At 41.0% G+C, this 18844-nt stretch overlaps 1 protein-coding gene across 1 annotated transcript in view; it reads left to right on the top strand.

Moving 5' to 3' along the window:
- Positions 1-2097: 2097 nt before the first annotated feature.
- Positions 2098-18844, top strand: part of BRWD1 (bromodomain and WD repeat domain containing 1) — a 42429-nt gene continuing 25682 nt past the window's right edge. Inside the window, exons 1-19 of the mRNA XM_057373991.1 lie at positions 2098-2227; positions 2350-2408; positions 2553-2582; positions 2758-2817; positions 5900-6050; positions 6877-6975; positions 7196-7356; positions 7550-7771; positions 9134-9234; positions 9818-9888; positions 10960-11060; positions 11658-11698; positions 12430-12528; positions 13941-14091; positions 14548-14682; positions 15579-15707; positions 16874-17099; positions 17407-17586; positions 18495-18678. Of these exons, the coding sequence (XP_057229974.1) occupies positions 2170-2227; positions 2350-2408; positions 2553-2582; positions 2758-2817; positions 5900-6050; positions 6877-6975; positions 7196-7356; positions 7550-7771; positions 9134-9234; positions 9818-9888; positions 10960-11060; positions 11658-11698; positions 12430-12528; positions 13941-14091; positions 14548-14682; positions 15579-15707; positions 16874-17099; positions 17407-17586; positions 18495-18678 (2258 nt within the window). The 5' untranslated portion in view covers positions 2098-2169. The remainder of the gene's footprint in view (positions 2228-2349; positions 2409-2552; positions 2583-2757; positions 2818-5899; positions 6051-6876; positions 6976-7195; positions 7357-7549; positions 7772-9133; positions 9235-9817; positions 9889-10959; positions 11061-11657; positions 11699-12429; positions 12529-13940; positions 14092-14547; positions 14683-15578; positions 15708-16873; positions 17100-17406; positions 17587-18494; positions 18679-18844) is intronic.

Here is an 18844-nt window from a genome sequence, read left to right as displayed (position 1 = left end):
GCAGCTAAAGACTCCAGTGAGAGCTGATGCAGATTTGCATCCAATGGAGCACAACCTAACTCAAAATACAACAGGAAGAGAATAAAACATGTTTCTCGGAAGCTACTCTCTTGTCTTTGTATACTGCTAGTAGTTGTTWGGGTAAAGGGAATGCTATATTAAAATATTTTACTTTAAATGTTTTAAAAATGCATTCCAAGGCACCACAGGTGAGAAGCAAAATATGGAAAGAACAGCTTGGATTTAAARTAATACACAAGTAGAGGCATTGCTGTTTCTATCACAGTTCACGCTAGGCATGGGTGAGAAACAACTGAGAAGGAAAAAAAAAAGATAAATCATAGAATAATTTGGATTGGAAGGGACCTTAAAGATCATCCAGTCCCACCCTTGCCATGGGCAGGGACACCTCCCACTGTCCCAAGCTGCTCCCAGTCCCAATGTCCAGCCTGCCAGGGATCCAGGGGCAGCCACAGCTTCTCTGGGCACCCTGTGCCCAGGCCTGCCCACCCTCCCAGGGAACAATTCSTGCCCAATATCCCATCTAAACCTATTCTGTTTGCACCCATTTCCCCTTGTCCTGTCATTCCAGCCCTTTCTTGTTGGCCCCTTCAGGCCCTGCAAGGCCACAATKAGGTCACCCCAAAGTTTCTCTCCAGGCTGAACAATCCCAGCTCTGCCAGCAGAGCTGCTTTATCCCTCTGATCGTCCTGGTGCCTTCTCTGGACTCCCTCCAACAGGTCAATGTCCTGGCTCCCAAAATCCTCTCTCCAGGAGCCAGGCTCGAGGTGGCACAGACAGGGGCAGAGCTACCTTTTTTGCATCACTGATGCCAGGGAAGCAGTGCTGCCTGTGTGATGTGGRAAGTGCCCATCCCCAAGCTGGTGTCTGGGGTAGCCAAGATCCCCCCAAAACCCACAGAGCTCTGCTGTCACGCAGGAGGCTGTGCCACCCCCAAGCTCCAACACGGACGCAGCACCAATGCTTCCAGCTTCTGCTGGCGTGGGAAACACCGGGAGACTGCACTTTGAATCACATCACAGAATTAATTTGATTGGAAACCCTTCCGTGGTCGAGTTCAACCTTTTACCGATGGCCACCTTGTCAACCAGAGCATATAGTCCTTCCCTAAACACCTCCAGAAATGGGGACTCCAAAGCTCCCTGAGCAGCCCCTGCCAATATTTAATCACACTTTCACCGAAAAAAATCCTCCTGGTGTCCACCCTGAGCCTCCCCTGGCCCAGCCTGAGGCCGTTCCCTCTCCTCCTGTCCCTGTTCCCTGGAGCAGAGCCCGACCCCCCGGCTGCCCCCTCCTGTCAGGGAGTTGTGCAGAGCCACAAGGTCCCCCCGGAGCCTCCTTTGCTCCAGGCTSAGCCCCTTTCCCAGCTCCCTCAGCCGCTCCTGGGGCTCCAGCCCCTTCCCAGCTCCGTTCCCTTCGCTGGATACGCTGCAACCCCCCAATATCCTCCCTGCAGTGAGGGGCCMAGAAATGAACACGACACTCGAAGMAAAGGCCTTGGCCTGGCGGCACACGGCGTCCGCTCCGTCACCGCATCGCCCTCTGGAACCAGCTCTCGGTGCCTGGCTGCGGTTCCTAGGGAGGGCTCTCCCGGGCTGAGAGGGTCAAGGCGTTAGCGGCGGCAGCARCGCAGTTCCCGGGGGCGACCGGAGCAGCTCCACGGCCGCCACCGCTCCCCCGCCACCTCTTCCCCGCCGCCCCTCAGCGCCRCCGCCTCACCGCGCTCAACCCCGCCCTCCGTGCGCGTCACCGCCGCCTTCTCCGCGCGATCCCTCCGCGCCTTCTCCTCCCCTTCTCCTCACGGGGCGCCTTCCCCGCCATCCCCCCCCGTCGCCCGCCCCGCCGCCTCCCGCGTATATCTCCTGCGGCCACACGCCCGCACTGCTGTTCCCCCGGCGTGCCCGGTGCGCCCGGTCCCGTGGGCACTATTTTCCGCCGCCCCCCCACGGGCGCTCCCGGCGGAGGTGTTCGCGGCGGCGCCGTGAAGGGTGGTGCGGCGCGATGGCGGCGGCGCCGGCGAGGCTGCGCTGAGGGGGGAGAGGGAGGGAGGGAGCGCTGAGGGGAGCGGGGGGGCGGCCGTGAGGGGAGGGAGTGAGGGGAGGCGCTGACAGCGCCGTGCCGAGCCGGGCCCGCCGCCCTCAGCCCGCCATGGCCGAGCCTGCGGCCTCTTCCAGCTCCGGCGCGTCGGTGCCGCTCATTGAATCAGGTAACACCGCGGGCCGGGGTGAGGAGGTGCCGCCGGTGCCGCCATCTTCCTGCCCCCCCCTCGGGATGGGTCCCGGCCGCCCCCCGGCTCAACCTCCGTCTCTGTGCCCGTGTCTCTTACAGAGCTTTACTTCCTCATCGCCCGGTTCCTGAGCACCGGGCCCTGCAGGAGAGCGCTGAAGGTGAGTCCGCGGCTCACCGGGGCGCGGGGACCCCGCGCTGCCCGCGCAGGGTCGTGGGGAGGTGGGAGCAGCCGCGCCCCCCGCTCTGAAGAAGCCAGATCGTGGCTTGTCCCTCACTCTGTGTTTTTTTCCTTCCCTCTGCAGGTGCTGGTGCAGGAGCTGGAGCAGCACCAGGTCTGTGTGGGCTCTGATGAAATCTTGCTGTAGTCAAAAGTTTCCTTTGCAAGTCATTCAAGTTTCTGCCGCTGTCTCAACTTTTCCCCTCTCAGCACACATTGTTTTGGATGTGGTCTGTAATCCCTCCTTTACCCTTTAACCGCTCACGTTTTTGTTTTTTTTCTTTATTTAGTTGCTTCCTAAAAGGTTGGATTGGCAAGGAAATGAGCATTATAGAAGTTATGAAGAATTGGTGAGACTTTTCTCTTTTAAAAAAACCCTTTTATTTACGGTAATATCATTGATGTTCGACTCTACCTTTAAGAGTAGGCCCAAAGCTTCATCTTCCAGTACCATTCCGTCTCTGGCCACTGGAGTTACTTTAAAAAGGGCCTTTAATTTCTTTACATCAGACTAACAAAAACACAAGCGGTGGTTTAAATTGAGGATATTGTTTACATAGCAGAGGTGGAGCTTGGCGTTGTGCAGTGGTACATGCCACTGCCTACATGCAGGCAGGAGCCAATCTACRGCGAGGTTTCATTTCGGAGTTTCAGGGGCAAGGTTGTGAGGCACGTTGTGATTTGTCGGTATTTATTTTCTGGTTGGTTTCTTTCAGCCCCCTCCAACAGATTAGGAAATGAAATCGCTGCTCAGAAACCGAGGGTTGGCAGTTCTGGTGCCTGTGAATATGCTTGCTGTCACCAGCTCCTCACTGGTCATGGCTTTGTTTCTAGCATGCTGGGGAGATGGGGGTGATCTCATCACAAAATGTACTTTCTTCCCTTCCACGGCTGGTGTTGTGTGTACTGAATTGTTTTTACAGGAGGCAGAGCTGTGTTTTGGGGCTTAATTATGTTGCTTCTCATATGGCAAAGAGCTTGAATCTTGGGAAGTGATGGCCTAGTGGTGCCTGCCCTGCCCAGGGTAGTTTTTATCTTGCTTTATTGTAGTTGCTGTTTTCCTTTAAAGAGGTGTTTATCCTTGCTTTTTCCCACCTAATGTTCAGGCATTCCAGGTTAATTGACTGATTGTTGCTCCTGTGAAGCACTTAAGAGACTCAGGATCATATTTGTATAGAGAAGGAATTAAATGTTTAAAACATTTTCTCAATTATTTAAGTATTGCTTAAAATGATAAATTTGATTCCATTTCCTCTACTTGTCGTTGTGGTCAGCTGAGCAAGTAAGGTTTTAGATTAGTTATTTTAAGTCACTAAGAAGACTGGCCTTGCTAAACAGGAATATTTTCAAGCTCTGACTTGAATTTAGGCAAGATGAAAGTAGGATTAAGTTTAAAAAGAATTGTTGGAAGTCTTTCTGTTGGTTTAATATTGTTTTTTTTACCCCATTTCTTCTGGCAAAAAGCAGGGTATTGGGACATATCACATGTGGATTCTTTTGATTTCAGGGCTGKTTTTTAACTGACTATTCTGCATATACAGTTGTCAGATTAATTCTTTAATATGTGCGGCTTCTACCTCTTTTTCATGCACTATTTAAAAGAAATCTCTGCACAGGCTAGTACTGTTTCAGGATACCTAAATTAATCTTCTTAAGGTTTCAGTTTCTGCTTTTTGAGGGACTTYGGGAACCTCTTGTCCCACTGGTCTCACTGTTAATTTGCAGAGACCACAGTCAGATGCAATCAATTGGTGCAATTATTTCCATTCCACTTTGCTCATCATGGAATTGCAAATCTTTAAAATAACTATTCCTTCCAAAATCTGAGCAAAACTAYTTAAAAAGGAAAGGAGTTGCAAGGTTTTGTATGCAAGGCTTGCATTTGAAAATATACTTATTGCTGATGGCATGCAAACAAAAAGGGTTTTAATGTTTGGCAGAAAGCATGCTGACCTTTCTGTCCTGACTGTTGTGGCTGGTACTGCTCTGTAYGAATTCAAGAGTCAAAATTGATAAAGAAAATATGTCAAAGTGCATTTTGTAGTTTTTGGGCTATMAATATGTTTCTTAGAATCAACCTGAAGCATCTGATGAGCTGATTTGCTTGGMTAGATTTGCTTGTGGGTAATGGGAACTATTTTACAGATGTTATCACTCCCATCCTGCTAGGAATACAACCTGTGCCCCACAAGCTTTATACCTGGATTTTTATTACTGAAAACAAGTGCAAAGCTGGGACTTACATTGTACCTTCTGAATGCTCTGCACACTGAAGTTGCATTTGGGTGACTTTTTAGCAGTGTGTGGTATTTTTATTCCTACTGCTGTGATGAGGAGATCAGCCTTGTTAGGACACTGCTCATCCAAGCTCAGTCATTCAGTGAAAGGAACAGCATCAGCAGCACGAGCTAGTTCTGCCTGTGTTCTCAGCTACCTGGGCAAGAGGCCACATACCTGAGCTGGTGTGGCCCTGAGCCTCTCCTGAATGGATTGGCTGGGAATTGTCTGACWGCTGCAGGAGCAGGGTGGCTGCTGGGGCTGACTGGTTTGTACATGGCCCGGTCACAGTGGAGGAACCCTGTGGCTCCTGATCCCAGCTGCTTCAGACCGCTCCAGTAGCTTCAATTCCTGATTCTGGTGATTTGCTGTACTCAGGGTTGTTTAAACTCTTACTTTGTGTCTTTAACTTCTGCATTGTTGTGATTTGACTTTACAAGAACAAGGATTTCTTAGATTGAACTCTCAGAAAGAAGCAGAGGGGGGAAATAATCAAAACCCGCATGCATCTGTTCTTGTCTGAGACATCTGAGTGTGTGTGGGGGTGTATTTTTTTTTTTAGGTTGCTTGATGCAGATAGTGTGGGATCATTCCTGAATGTAGGGATGACTGGTTTGGTCCTTTGGTTTAAGGAAGTAGGGCAGACTTAGGCTGTGTTGTACTGGTTCTTCAAGGAAACTGTTTTCAGAGAGATTGTTCTCCAACCTGCTGGTTTGCAGTTCACTGAACAAGTACTGTGTGACTGAAAGAATAATTGCAGAAATTCTTGTGCTTGGTTGCAACCATATTCTCCATAATCTTGAGTTATGAAGATCTGAATTTTATTTCCTGTTTTTAATAGAAATGATAGGATGAATTGGGCAAAGACACTCGGTATAGGGTACCTCACAAGTGGGTGCCGCAGAGTGATTGCTGCAAGCATCCGRTAATAAAGTACTGATGTGCAGTGAGTAACTTTACTCCACTTACTCTTGCTGCAGCTCTCCCTTGTTTGGAGAGTACTCACTGAATTTACTGCATCAGAGCTTAACAGAACTGATTTTATTTTGTAAGTTGAACTTAAGATATTTAATTCACACTTGCGAATATTAATGYGTATACATTCAGCTGTTCTGGATGTACCATCCTTATTTTTAAACCATAACTTTCCGTCAGGTGCTGTCTAACAAACATGTGGCTCCGGATCATTTATTACAAATTTGCAAGCGTATTGGCCCTATCCTGGATAAGGAGATCCCACCCAGTATTTCCAGAGTGAATTCCTTACTTGGGGCAGGCAGACAGTCCTTGCTACGGACAGCAAAAGGTATGTTTTGTTCTTTATTTGAAATAGGTGGGGTACGTTGTTATATGTACAGAGTTAAGATTTGGGGAATACTGCAAGAAAGGCAGAAATGACCTCTTGAAATCACAGAATGGTTTGGGATGGAAGGGATCTTAAAGATCATCTCATCCCACCCCTGCCATGGGCAGGAGCACCTCCCACTATCCTGGGTTGCTCCCAGCTCAGTGTCCAACTTGGTCTTGGGCACTGCCAGGGATCCAGGGRCAGCCACARCTTCTCTGGGCAYCCTGTGCCAGGGCCTSCCCACCCTCCCAGGGAACAATTCCTGCCCAATATCCCATCTAAACCTGTCCTCCTTCAGCTTGAGGTAATTCGTCTTTGTCCTGTCACTCCATGCCTTTGTGAAAAGTTCCTCTGTAGCTTTCATATAAACAAGCCCCCTTTGGGTACCAAAAGAGTCTTGAGATCATCTCAATTAAATAGCTTCATACTGATAAATACTAATTACATTTCTGAATAAGTATTCATGAAAATGTTAAAAATCAGTTGAAAAGTTAGTTTTGTGTCATGTGAACTGCAGGAGGTACTATCATTTAGGAGTAATTTCAAAGTCTGGTGCTTGGTTGTGTTTTGTTGGTTTTTCTTCCTTCTGTTGCTATTGAATTGATTTATCTCTGACACTGCACTGTTTATGGAAAGATTTGAGGCAATTGGTGCCTCTGTTTTTTTGTAGCTTCAGTCCTGTGTTTGAGACCACCTCTAGAAGGGCCCTGTGCTGTGTTTTGGAACTGCAGCTCTCTTGGTATTTTTAATAAATGCTTATKATGAACTTCAACTGTTTTTACAGATTGCAGGAACACTGTTTGGAAGGGCTCTGCATTTGCTGCTCTTCATCGAGGCAGACCCCCTGAAATGCCTGTCAACTATGGCACCCCACCAAATCTTGGTAAGATCCTCTCAACTCTCCCCACTGCTGCTGCAGCACATTTAAAATACTATTTTCACACACAGAAAAAATGGCAAATAAGAGGAAACCTGACTGTGAAATCTGTGAAACCTGACTGTGAATGGGATTTCTAGTAACTCTTTAATATTAATGCAAGTTGAATAACACACAGGTTTTAGAACAGACATGTTTTAAACATGATTTGATTTCTGTGTTCTAGTGGAGGTACATCGAGCAAAGCAATTAACTGGATATGCCAAGTTCAGCACTTCATTCCCAGGAAGTATGTACCAGCATGTCAAGATGCACAGAAGGATCCTTGGCCATCTCTCTTCTGTGTATTGTGTTGCATTTGATAGGACTGGACACAGAATATTTACTGTAAGTTGATGAAATACATCCAACTCTGAATATTGCTTTAGATGATGGAAGTGGATGTTAGGCTAAAATTTTGAGAGATAAATATCAGTGCTGTTAACGTGGAGCTCCTGTGCCTTGCTTAAATGGAACAATTTGCTGTAATTAAAGGTCAGAAACATGTCAGAAGTTGTCCTTAATACATATTTGTCTCTAGGGCTCAGATGACTGYCTGGTGAAGATCTGGTCCACTCACAATGGCAGATTATTTGCCACCTTACGAGGACATTCAGCAGAGATTTCTGACATGGCTGTGAACTATGAGAACACCATGATTGCAGCTGGGAGCTGTGACAAGATGATCCGAGTGTGGTGTCTGAGGACTTGTGCACCAGTTGCTGTCCTCCATGGGCACACAGGTTCCATTACCTCATTGCAGGTACGGGGTTTTTAAAGTGTTCCTACATACTAAAAACTGAAATTATATGTGTGAGAAATGATTACTGTCTGTGCAAATATTCCCGTCAAAAATCAGTAAAATCACCAGACAAACCTCCTTAAAAACCAGTAAATTCCTTGCTTCTCTAGAATTCCTGAGTATTTAACTGAAGATGACAGGAATTAAAGATCAGTACTTATAATATTTGAGTTGTGGGAACAAAAGGGAACTTTTGGAAGRATACCATGTCCTGATGTCTCTTACTGAAGACATGATATTCTGGTTTGTGTGGATGAGTTCCTGTTCCATTATGGGATTCCTGCAGCTTCTGTGGTGTGGGTATTTGTTTTACTCTCATAAGGAGGAAGCAGAAAGCTTCAAAGGTTTTGAAGCTTTCAGAAGCCCACAGGTGTTCTGGGTAACGTAGCATATTTAAACTTGAAGGTGATTTGATACACAAGGTGCTCTTGGTGGTCCTTTGGATTCAGTCTCATTTTGGCCTTTGTAATTCCYTAATTAACACAGAAACTGGTAGGTCATTATTCAGGTTTGCTGTGTTCTCCAGTGAGACCAGCAGCTTGTGTTGAGGGGTGAAAAGTGGCTTGTGAAGCTCAGTATGAGCAAGCAATTCTGCATTTTTCTCAAAAATGCTGCCTCAGATTAATCTTCGTATCTGCACTTTCTGTGGCATTCATTRCATTTTTCACTTTGGTTGGCTTTTTAATGCTAAAATATTTGTGGTGCTTCTTTTATTGTAGTGTGTGGATTTTTTAATTTCAGCTTTCTGAATAATAATGTAATTGCAATATTTACAATTTTTTTGACTGTTTTCAATGTTAGCAGTTGAGCAGTTTTAACAACTTGTATCTGTAAAGCTTTCTGAAGGGTAGCTTTGTGCACAGCAATAAATGTCTTCAAGAAGTATTTCTGAGGAATTCCTATAAAATTAAATGTRATGCAGATTTACATATTCAAACTTCTCATCTTTCATGCTCTGCTTCATTATAGCTTTTTAAAGTACACCTGTCTAGTCAAACTTCCCCTTTTTTCAGTCTGCTTTGCTCAATTCTTTGTTCATTGGCAGGATTTTCAGTGAATGATTGTGGTTAGTGAATACATCAAACCCAAACCACTGAAGGAATTGGGGTTTTTTTTATGCAGTAATTGAAACGTACACCACACTTGATCTTAAAGTAGGGGAGATAATACTTTGTAAACACTAAACAGGAAAATTGCCAACAACTGCTCTAGCAGTTTGAGGTGAAAARTCCAAATTAAATCTAAGTTTTACATTTACTTTTTGAGAAATTCATAAGCAGTTCTTAAATCTCCTTTCTGTGTCTGATTTTACTTTCTTTTTAGTTTAGTCCCATGGTGAAAGGCTCCATGCGATACATGGTCTCTACTGGTGCAGATGGAACTGTTTGCTTTTGGCAGTGGGATACAGATTCCATGAAATTCAAGTATGTGAATGTTTTGCTGATTAACCTTTATGCCATCCTAGGCTTGAGTAAAATAAGTCAAGTGCTTTTTACTCCACTGTTTTTTTGTGGTAATAAAAATGCTATGCAAATAATGTATTCCATAATTATTTTAAAACACCATCACTAACTCTATCCTTTACAAATTTATGTTGTGCCACTGACTTGGGAGATTAGTTSGGAAATATACTAATTTTTTTCTTTACTAAAAAATACAAATGGAGGACAGCAGGAAGGGCTGGAAATATAAATGTGTTGGAAAGCATAATACAACTTGTTGTCTGTGTTGATTTTCCAGCAGTCCTGTAATTTTAGGATGTTTCTTACAGAACTAGCATGCAGAATATATATGTTCAGGATGATTTTAAATGTTCAATATGTGATTACTCTTTGTACAAAAAATACATTAATTATTGCTAGAAAGTAGAGAACCAGGATGATCATGTGCCACATCATGGCATTTAGTATAAAGTGATCCATTTTTGAATAAACCCTTTGTTTTGAAATGTTGTTAAAAGCCAARTTTTTGATGGTGTGGCCTTTTCAAGCATCTTTTCTCTTTAAGCACCAAGCCAGTGAAGTTCACTGAGAAACCCAGACCAGGGGTTCAGATGCTTTGTTCCTCCTTCAGTGTGGGTAAGTCAGATGGAGTTTAGCATTGTGATTTCTTTCCTCTGAAGTRTGCTTATAATACTTGGTTGTGACAGCTATAAAATGGACAAAACCTGCAGCTGTGAGTAAATAATTACACAGATGTGCATTGTTAGCTGTGACATAATTAAATCATGGGACTTGCCTTAACTAACAGTGAAAGACTGTTGAAGAARTTAGTGATTTCACAGGAGTAACGGTCATCTGATGTCTGTTTCCTTTTATCCATCTTTACTGGATTTTGATTTTTGTTTAATCCTCTGGTATAATGTTAGGGATTGTAGCATCTTAGAGTGCCCGTTTTGCCAATCACCAGCAGAAGAAGTGGTTCCTGCCAACAGGAGCTCTTGATTCAGTGCCAGGGATGGTCATAAAGATACTTCTTTCTTAAGGATCCAGAAATGCGTCTTTAATGAGCTTTACTCCTGGCTTGTAATTCTATTTCACTCAGTTCATGTGGCTGACTGGGAATTTCAGAAATAAAAAGCAAATCCAAGTGTAGCTTGTTAACATTGTCAGGATAGAGCCCTGGGTTATGTTGGGAGGGTTTTTTTGACATTTTGCTTGTTTGGGGTTTTTTTTTGACAGCAGTTAGAGGCAGATCTTGGAATTTCTGCCACCACAGCTAAATACTGGTGTATTTACACTGGTGTACTTCACTTAAATGGTTTACTCACACCGCAACCTAGTTTTGAAGCAATTCACTTGCACAAATGAGACATAGTGAGAATCATCTACATAATTTGGTTGTATTCACCCATATTCTCCACCACTGAATGCTTCTCTGTGCAATTTAGTGTTAGAAGCTTCAGCATCACCTTAGCTATGTATTTTAAAATCTTTGTAACACTAATTTATTTTTACTGTGACTGATAACACTTTCTGGGGCAAGAAAGGGATTTCCTTTCACATATGTGTGTCAGTGGAAGAGCATGAAAAATGTGCCATTCTTAAAATAGTTGTGGGTTTTTTTATTTAAAACCAGGCCTCTGAGAAATGGTGGTGACCTGTTTTAATTTCTGCTRTAGTAGGTTAATTATTGCTTGATTTTTACAGGTGGTATGTTTTTAGCAACTGGCAGCACTGACCATGTCATCAGGATGTATTTTTTTGGCTCTGAAACACCTGAGAGAATAGCTGAATTGGAAAGTCATGCTGTAAGTAATTAGTTAATTAGTCAGTTTGAGTAATACTGAAGTCACAAGATAATATGAGTAGGTTTTTAGTAATGCTTTTAATCAATTTTTTTTTGCCCTAATAAGGTTTCCTCTACTACAAAATCTGACTTTGTTGTATTGATAAGGCTTTATTGATACCTATTTTGTATGTAGAGGCGACTTCCACTCTGAAGACAAAATGTAATATCTGCTCTTTCTGTACTTTCAGAATAAAAATGAATAATGGTTTCTTTCTCTAATGAACATCTAAGTAGGACTGGGAACAGCAGATTCCTCACTATTGTAGTTGATTTAGAGTATTGGAAATATATTCACATATGATTCAGTTGTCAGCCATGTTATTTAATCTGTTAATCCGTATTTAATTCAGCTAGTTTTTAAAACRTGCATTTTAAATCCATTAATGGTTGGTGAATTCTGGGAAATGTTTGTTGGACTTGGTTTGCCTTGAAGTTAAAACTATTATACAGTATTCTGCTTTTTCGTTGTTTCAGATTTTACTAAGCTCAGAACTGTCAAAAAACTCATTTTCCATTTAAAAAATAAAATTTCTAACAACTGTACTTTTTCTTACAGGACAAAGTTGACAGCATTCAGTTTTCTAATGGTGGGGACAGGTATGTTGAAAGATGCTCAAATGTGAACAAAAAATACATTATTTTGGAATTAAGAATCTATTACTGGATGTTTCCAGTAAGAAAAATCTACTTATTTAGAACTCAAAAGGGAAATTTGGACTGATGCAGGAGCATAATGAAGTTTCAGTTATTTCATCTTTCTGTTAATCTGTTTTAGATTATATTTTTGACTCGGCTGGGTTTTTTTTTKTTTTTTTTTATCTGGAGGAATRTTAACACTTTTTAATATATCCAGTGTGTTTGTGGCATAAACCTTTTCCTCCTCCTTTCCTTTCAGAATCAGTAAATATTGTATAGGAAGTATGAAAAATGCAGTGAAAATGGACAACAATAATTTAAAATTCTTTTCATCTGATTAGTTCTTGCCTGTATTTCAGTATCTGATCCTCTGCTATTGCTTAAAACACATCATTAAAGTTTTGTATTGACGAGGAGTTGAGGATAAGTTTGTGAATTGAATTAAACTTTGGAACTTGCTTCTCTGTTCTACATGTTTTGTGTAACTTTATTCAGTTATTCAATTCAGAGAAACTCTTTCCCAATGGTCTGAAAAGAAAGTTAATGGAAAGAATTTTCTTGGCCACAAATGGAAGATTTCACTTCTATCAGTCATCCATTGCAAAATTTATGTTGTAGTAGTGTGTAACTCTAAAAATACCTTAAAGCATTTTTTTTGAAAATAAATGAATTAATTTTTAATACTTTTTCAGGTTCATAAGTGGCAGCAGAGATGGGACAGCTCGAATCTGGCGTTTTGAGCAAGCAGAATGGAGGAGTATTTTGTTGGATATGTCTGATCGACTGCTGGGGTAGGTGTAGTGTTTATTTCTTATTTCCTGTTGTGTAAATTCAGAAAGATTGAAAAACTCAATTCTCAAATGAAAGTAAGCCTTAGCAACATTTTGATCAAGTTCTGTGGTCTTGGGAGGGGATGAAGAGTGTTGTGGTGATGTAATAATTGCTGAATTTGAGTCTGCTTTCATAAATTTGTAAGTCTTCATAAAACTTTCAAATGTACTCTGTAGTAWATTAAATTTATTGCCTCTTTTCAGGGAAAGAAAAAGTGAACAGCAAGTGCAGTCTACCTTCTCTATCTGGGTGTTAGTCAGACACCTGATGTCTCATGGGAGAAATATTTTTAGATTAGTAAAAATAAAGTGGGTGGTGACCTATTTGCAGGAGAGGTTATGACATGGAATAGGTGGCTTTCCTCAAGGACTGGTCTTGCTGATTATTCCCGTTTTCTCCTTTTTAAAAATTGCATTGGTCAAATTCTGGTGACACCAGTCTGAATAATGTCATTAGAGGTGAAAATCAGGATATTATGTAGTGGTGGGTAAACCTGAAGGGGAATGATACAGGAGTACAGAATGCTCAGTCAGCTTCCATAGACACTAAATAGAAATTAATTTGTAGGTGGTTAAATGAGAGTTTAATTAAATGATGTGTAGGTGATTAAATTAAAAGCCTAATGTACCATAGGTACATGGCTTGATTGGAGGATGATTTCAGGCTTTTTGTATGATTAAAAAGACCATGAAAAAAGCCATGAAGAAAACCTGATTTTACAAAGAAAGGAGGAGTTACTAATATTTGAGATTTGATGGTGGTTGTCGTTGAGAATGATTGTAAGGGAGGCCTCTGGTTGAAGTGCAATATACATAATCTTACAGTGACGGTGTTCAAATGAAAAATTATTCCTTCACTTGACTAAAAGGCTAAAGGGGAGTCTTACAGTATCCTATAAGTGTATTTTGGTGAGAGAGTAAGGCAGTAGATTGAGGTTAAGCAAAAATATTATCTTTACTATATTTATGTTGAGACTCAGAAAAAAATTCTTAGTTAATGTGGAGATTGGCTCCAGAATCAGGTAGTTGGAAAAGCTGACTGTAAAAAGTCCGGAATTTTAAAGGATTTATATTTGAACTGTAATTCTAGAGGAGCCAAGATTCCATGAAAAAGGAAAGCCGTTTTTCTTGCATCTCAGATGGGAAAGAGATTATTACATCCTCTAAAATAAGTGTGTTAAAAATCCAGATTTGCTTCAAATGATTTTTGTGGAAAAAGTCTCGACCCAAATTTCATTTTTCACTTCCTTTTTGTTGTCTGATTATTAACATGGGAAAACAGGTTATTTTTCTGTATTTTGACATTGAAATGGAATAAYTAAAATACATAAATACTTACAAAATACATTTCTGATCTCACTTTCTTAAAATAGCGACACATGTGCCGAAGAAGACAAATTCATGAAGCCTAAAGTAACCATGATAGCTTGGAACCAAAATGACAACTATGTTGTTACGGCTGTGAATAATCATCTGCTCAAAGTTTGGAATTCCAGTACAGGGCAGTTGCTCCATGACTTGGTGGTATGGAATTTTCCTTGCTTTTTGAACGATTGCCTGGAATTGCAGTGATAYGTGCATGCTGAGTTCATAATTAGACCTGATTAGTCTTGAAAGCTCTGTATGAATGATACAGCAAACGTGGTGTTCCCTGGGATTTTTTTTTTAATCAAAACCTGCTGTTTCCTCCTGCTTTGGACTTTGGCCATAAATAAAAGGAACAAGTAAATGTGGAATAAATAAAAGTTTTTGTGCAGTAACTTGCCCATTGAATAATTTACCATCCTTTGGCAAGAGCTCTAAATTTCTACARTTCTTGCTTGAATCTAGAAAATTAYTAYCTTAGGAATGCTCAAGTCTTTGTGGCTGCCTGGGATTTAATTTTCCAGGGAGGATGGCACAGGCTTTGGGCTCTACTGTGAATATCCTGCTGATGTGGATTTTCCTTGTTTGCATGTGATGTGCAATTTTAAATTCCAGGGCCATGCAGATGAAGTGTTTGTCTTGGAGACCCATCCTTTTGATTCCAGGATAATGCTGTCAGCAGGTCACGATGGCAACATCTTCATATGGGACATCACCAAAGGCACAAAAACAAAGCATTACTTCAACATGGTAAGATCTCCTTTAAATSCAAGTTTTTCTCCCCACATAGCAGTGTATTTGCAGCTTAAGGAATTGTCCCCAACATTCACAATCCCTTCACCTTTTGGGAAAAAAAGAAAAAAAGGACTGACCAGATGGAAAAATCCTAAACCAGCAAAATTTATGGCTTTTTTTTTTTTTTCTTAGAGCTTTTTACCTTAGAATTTTCTGATTATTGCAGCTTTTCCACTCTGGGTTACTGCAGATCATTGTGCACTTCATTCAGTTGTTTTCCTCAGCTGAGATGAGGTGCCATCTGAAAGGCTCACTTTTAAACCATTGTTTCAAGATTCCTGTGGACAGATACTTGTATTTTCGACTGTCTTAGAAATTGCAATCTTATTATCCATTGGCACACTGCTTGCGGGCTCCATTTGTCAGCTCATGATTAACACTTTAATTTATTTTCTCTGAGACTTAAGCTCTGATCTAATTTTCATATAAATATTTTAATCTTCCTTTTTTTCCTGGCCAGTCAATGGCAAAGAGATTTTTTAAGTTCTAAGATTCTCTGGGTTTGTCTTGAAAGTTGTTTAATCAATCTATATTTACTCCAGTTTATTCAAAGTGTTCTGACATMTAAAAAGCCTAAAAAATACAACCTTTATTTCTTTATTTTATTTACTGAACAATATGTTTTCATACCCTATAGTCCATCTTTTCAAATCRAATGGTTCAGGACTTAAATTCACATGTCAAAGGGAAAAGAAACACACTGAAGTAACAAAATTACTTGTGCCTTAATGGTGGTGTTCAGGGAGATGCATGATTGCTTTTGATACAGTAATTAATTTTTGATGCTTATGGTTTGCTTGGAAAAAAATWGGTCAAATAATCTTGAGGGTTTTTTTCTTCCTTCAATCCAGATTGAAGGCCAAGGACATGGAGCTGTTTTTGACTGTAAATTTTCACCAGATGGGCAGCATTTTGCATGCACAGATTCTCATGGACATCTGCTAATATTTGGTTTTGGCTGTAGCAGGCCTTATGAAAAGGTAAGTTCAGCTTTTTATCAGAACTCTGTATCAAATTTCTAACTGAAATGATATTATTACATTAATTAATTTAAAAGTTCATATGTAAAGAGCCTTTGTGTGACTATAGGATCCAAATATATTGGATTCCTTGATGTCAGTAAATTGTCTTGCTTATATGATCCTGGCAGAGCAGAAGAAAATGCCTTAATATTCCCAGGGGAGTAGCTCCCAAGAATATTCCTGGAATACATTTTCATCTTGGAGACAGCTAAATTCACATTAATTGTTCAACCTTAAAAATGCTTCTAATTTCTGCTGGTTTATCTTGCAGTTTTTAGTACTTAGCTCACTCAAGCCCAAATTCACTGTAGTTGATTAAATTAAGTAAAAGTAAATTACTCATCCAGCACTGTGGGTTTTCAAATACCAGGAAAATGTGTATAGGATAAATGTTTGGCATTTTTTAATTACCAGCCTGCTTCCTTTTTGTTTTGATAAACACACATTCCTTCTATTCTTCACTTCCCCTCATTTTTTTCAGGTTGCAGTGGTCATTCCATGTGTGTCACTTTAGAGAATTATTTTTTCTTTGTTCTGCATTCTTAGCTGAAGTTGAAACTTCTTCTCTTCATCTTTCCCATCTCTGCTGGAAGCAAACATTCTGACTGTGATCTAATATTTATGTAACCATTTTCCTTTAGCCTCATGGACTCAGCAGACTTCCAGTTGCAGAAAAAATTTTAGGTGGACATAGATTAAGAAATAAATTATGATTAGGAAAACTTTACTTTGAGAGCTGAAGTTGAGCTTTAGCCARTAAGTTYCTTACAAGGAAACTTGGAGGCCGTTCACTTACGAGCTGGRCTTGATGATCCTTGTGGGTCCCTTTGAACTCTTGAGTATTCTGTGATTCTGATAATTGTAGAGGGAAAAAACAGAATGAGAGAGAAATACTTTTAAGTGTAAAACAGTGCTTTTGCCTCTAGTTACCTCAGCCTTTTGATTTCTGAAAGAATTTTGTTGCCTGCAAAAGCACTATCAAAAATTCAATACACATAACTCTTCTGAGTGGGAATTTGTCTTTTACCTTTAGAAAGATTTTAGAGAATTTAGTGCTTGTTCTCTGTTCTTTAGCTTTTTTTTTTTTTTCAAACTGCTAACATAAAAATATAATTTCCTTTTAGATTCCTGATCAGATGTTCTTCCACACTGACTATCGGCCACTGATCCGAGACTCCAACAACTATGTCCTGGATGAGCAGACTCAGCAGGCCCCTCACCTCATGCCYCCTCCCTTCTTAGTGGATGTGGATGGAAACCCTCATCCAACAAAATATCAAAGATTGGTGCCTGGAAGGGAGAACTGTGCAGATGAGCATTTGATTCCTCAGCTTGGATACATAGCCACAAGTAAGAACATTGTCACTGAAGCTCTGCATTCAGAAGTAGGTTATGCACTAGTTCTTAAGGGAGCATGAGCAATTTAAAAATGCCGTTTTTGCACTTGATGATGTATATTTATGTTCACCTAAGATGCTGTGAAGTCCCATAGTGACCACAATTTTAAACAAGCAAAACAAAATCAGTTCAAATGGATGTTGCACTTCTTTTCTGTGGGCAGTTATGTGCACAAGGTGTGTTTGAATTGTACATGCCATAAATGTCTCATTTCAAATAAATTAGTGGAATAATTTCATTCATTTGATCTGTTTGTAAGGTGATGGAGAAGTTGTTGAGCAGGTGATTGGCCAGCAGACAGTTGACCAGGATGAGCCAGGCCTGGAGCCCAGCATTCTGGATGGGATGATCAGACAGCTACAGCTGGAACAGGATCAGAGAACTGGAGCTGATCAAGCTCCAAGTGGCCCCCAAAATGGAGAGGGAACACCCAGAAGAGGTTAGGACTGCTGATAAATTCTTCAGTAATTGTTCTGTTTCTATTTTTATTATGCTGTGTGAAGTATTGAAACTGGTTTTAACTTCAGTATCGTTTGGGGGATTAAGATTCCTCTAACATTGTAATATCTCGTTAAGGTATTTTTATTCATTAAAATGCTACTGCTCCTGTGATTAAATTACAAAGCCTTTCACTTTAAAAGGAAAAGGGTATTGATAACATGCAAAATATATACAATAYAATTTTTTGCAAATATTTGCCAATATAAGTTTTTTTGCATTACTTWTTTTTTGCATAAGAAGTACTGTGTCATTGTTCAAACTGGTTTCCCCTGTCCCTTCTTTACAGAAACACTTTAAATGAGACACTTTTCTGAGCTGTGTCCTGGTATCTTTAATTATGTAATTATATAACACATGTGAAAAATACGTATTTTATGATACAATTATGTAAATATGTAGTATATAATTATGTATTTAATTATATGATCTCAACTCTAGGAAAAGTGCTTTTTAGAACTCTCTAACCTCAGAGCTTCTGAAATAGTTCTGAAGAAATCTTCTGTCAYCACAATTCATTTCACTGTGTAATGTTTCGGGAAATGGCTGGKTGTGGCACTCAGTGCTCTGATCTGGTTGACAAGTTGGTCAAATGCTGRATTTGGAGGCCTTTTCCAGCCTAAATGACTCTGTGATTCTGTGAAAACAGTAGCAGAAATAACCATTTTAAAAGTCTTTGTGTAATCTCACTGCATTTTCTAYAAGCCAGATAATCCCCCGAAGGCTACAAGACACGTACTTCCAGAAATAAAAGTACAGCAATTATTCATTTGTTTTATCTTGCAATAAGAAGCAGCAAGCTTCCAGTTCCCTGCAGCGTGGCAAAAATATTTTGTGTGTRTGTTTCAGCTTTCAGGAGGCCGAGTTTGGACATCCAGTCCCCTCCCAACATTGGGCTGCGGCGCAGCGGGCAGGTGGAGGGCGTGCGGCAGATGCACCAGAATGCCCCGCGCAGCCAAATGGCCACCGAGAGGGACCTGCAGGCCTGGAGGCGCAGAGTCGTGGTGCCAGAGATCCCCCCCAGCTTGCTCAGGTGTGTCAGGAACCTGCAGGGCTGCAGCATCTTGGGKGCTCAAATTGGGTGCTGTTACATAAAAGGTAGAATGGGTGCTGTTGGAATAGGTCAGTGTTGTAGGCAAATGTRCTTAAAAACTCGTAATTATAAGGTCTGTTCCACAGGAAAAAATGGAAGTTGTTCA

The sequence above is a fragment of the Malurus melanocephalus genome, unplaced genomic scaffold, assembly GCF_030028575.1.
Source record: "Malurus melanocephalus ecotype Western Australia unplaced genomic scaffold, MMel_1.1 scaffold_212, whole genome shotgun sequence".
NCBI classification, from domain to species: domain Eukaryota; kingdom Metazoa; phylum Chordata; class Aves; order Passeriformes; family Maluridae; genus Malurus; species Malurus melanocephalus.
Note: the sequence above shows the minus strand (reverse complement) of the source record. Positions and strands in the feature narration are given on the sequence as shown.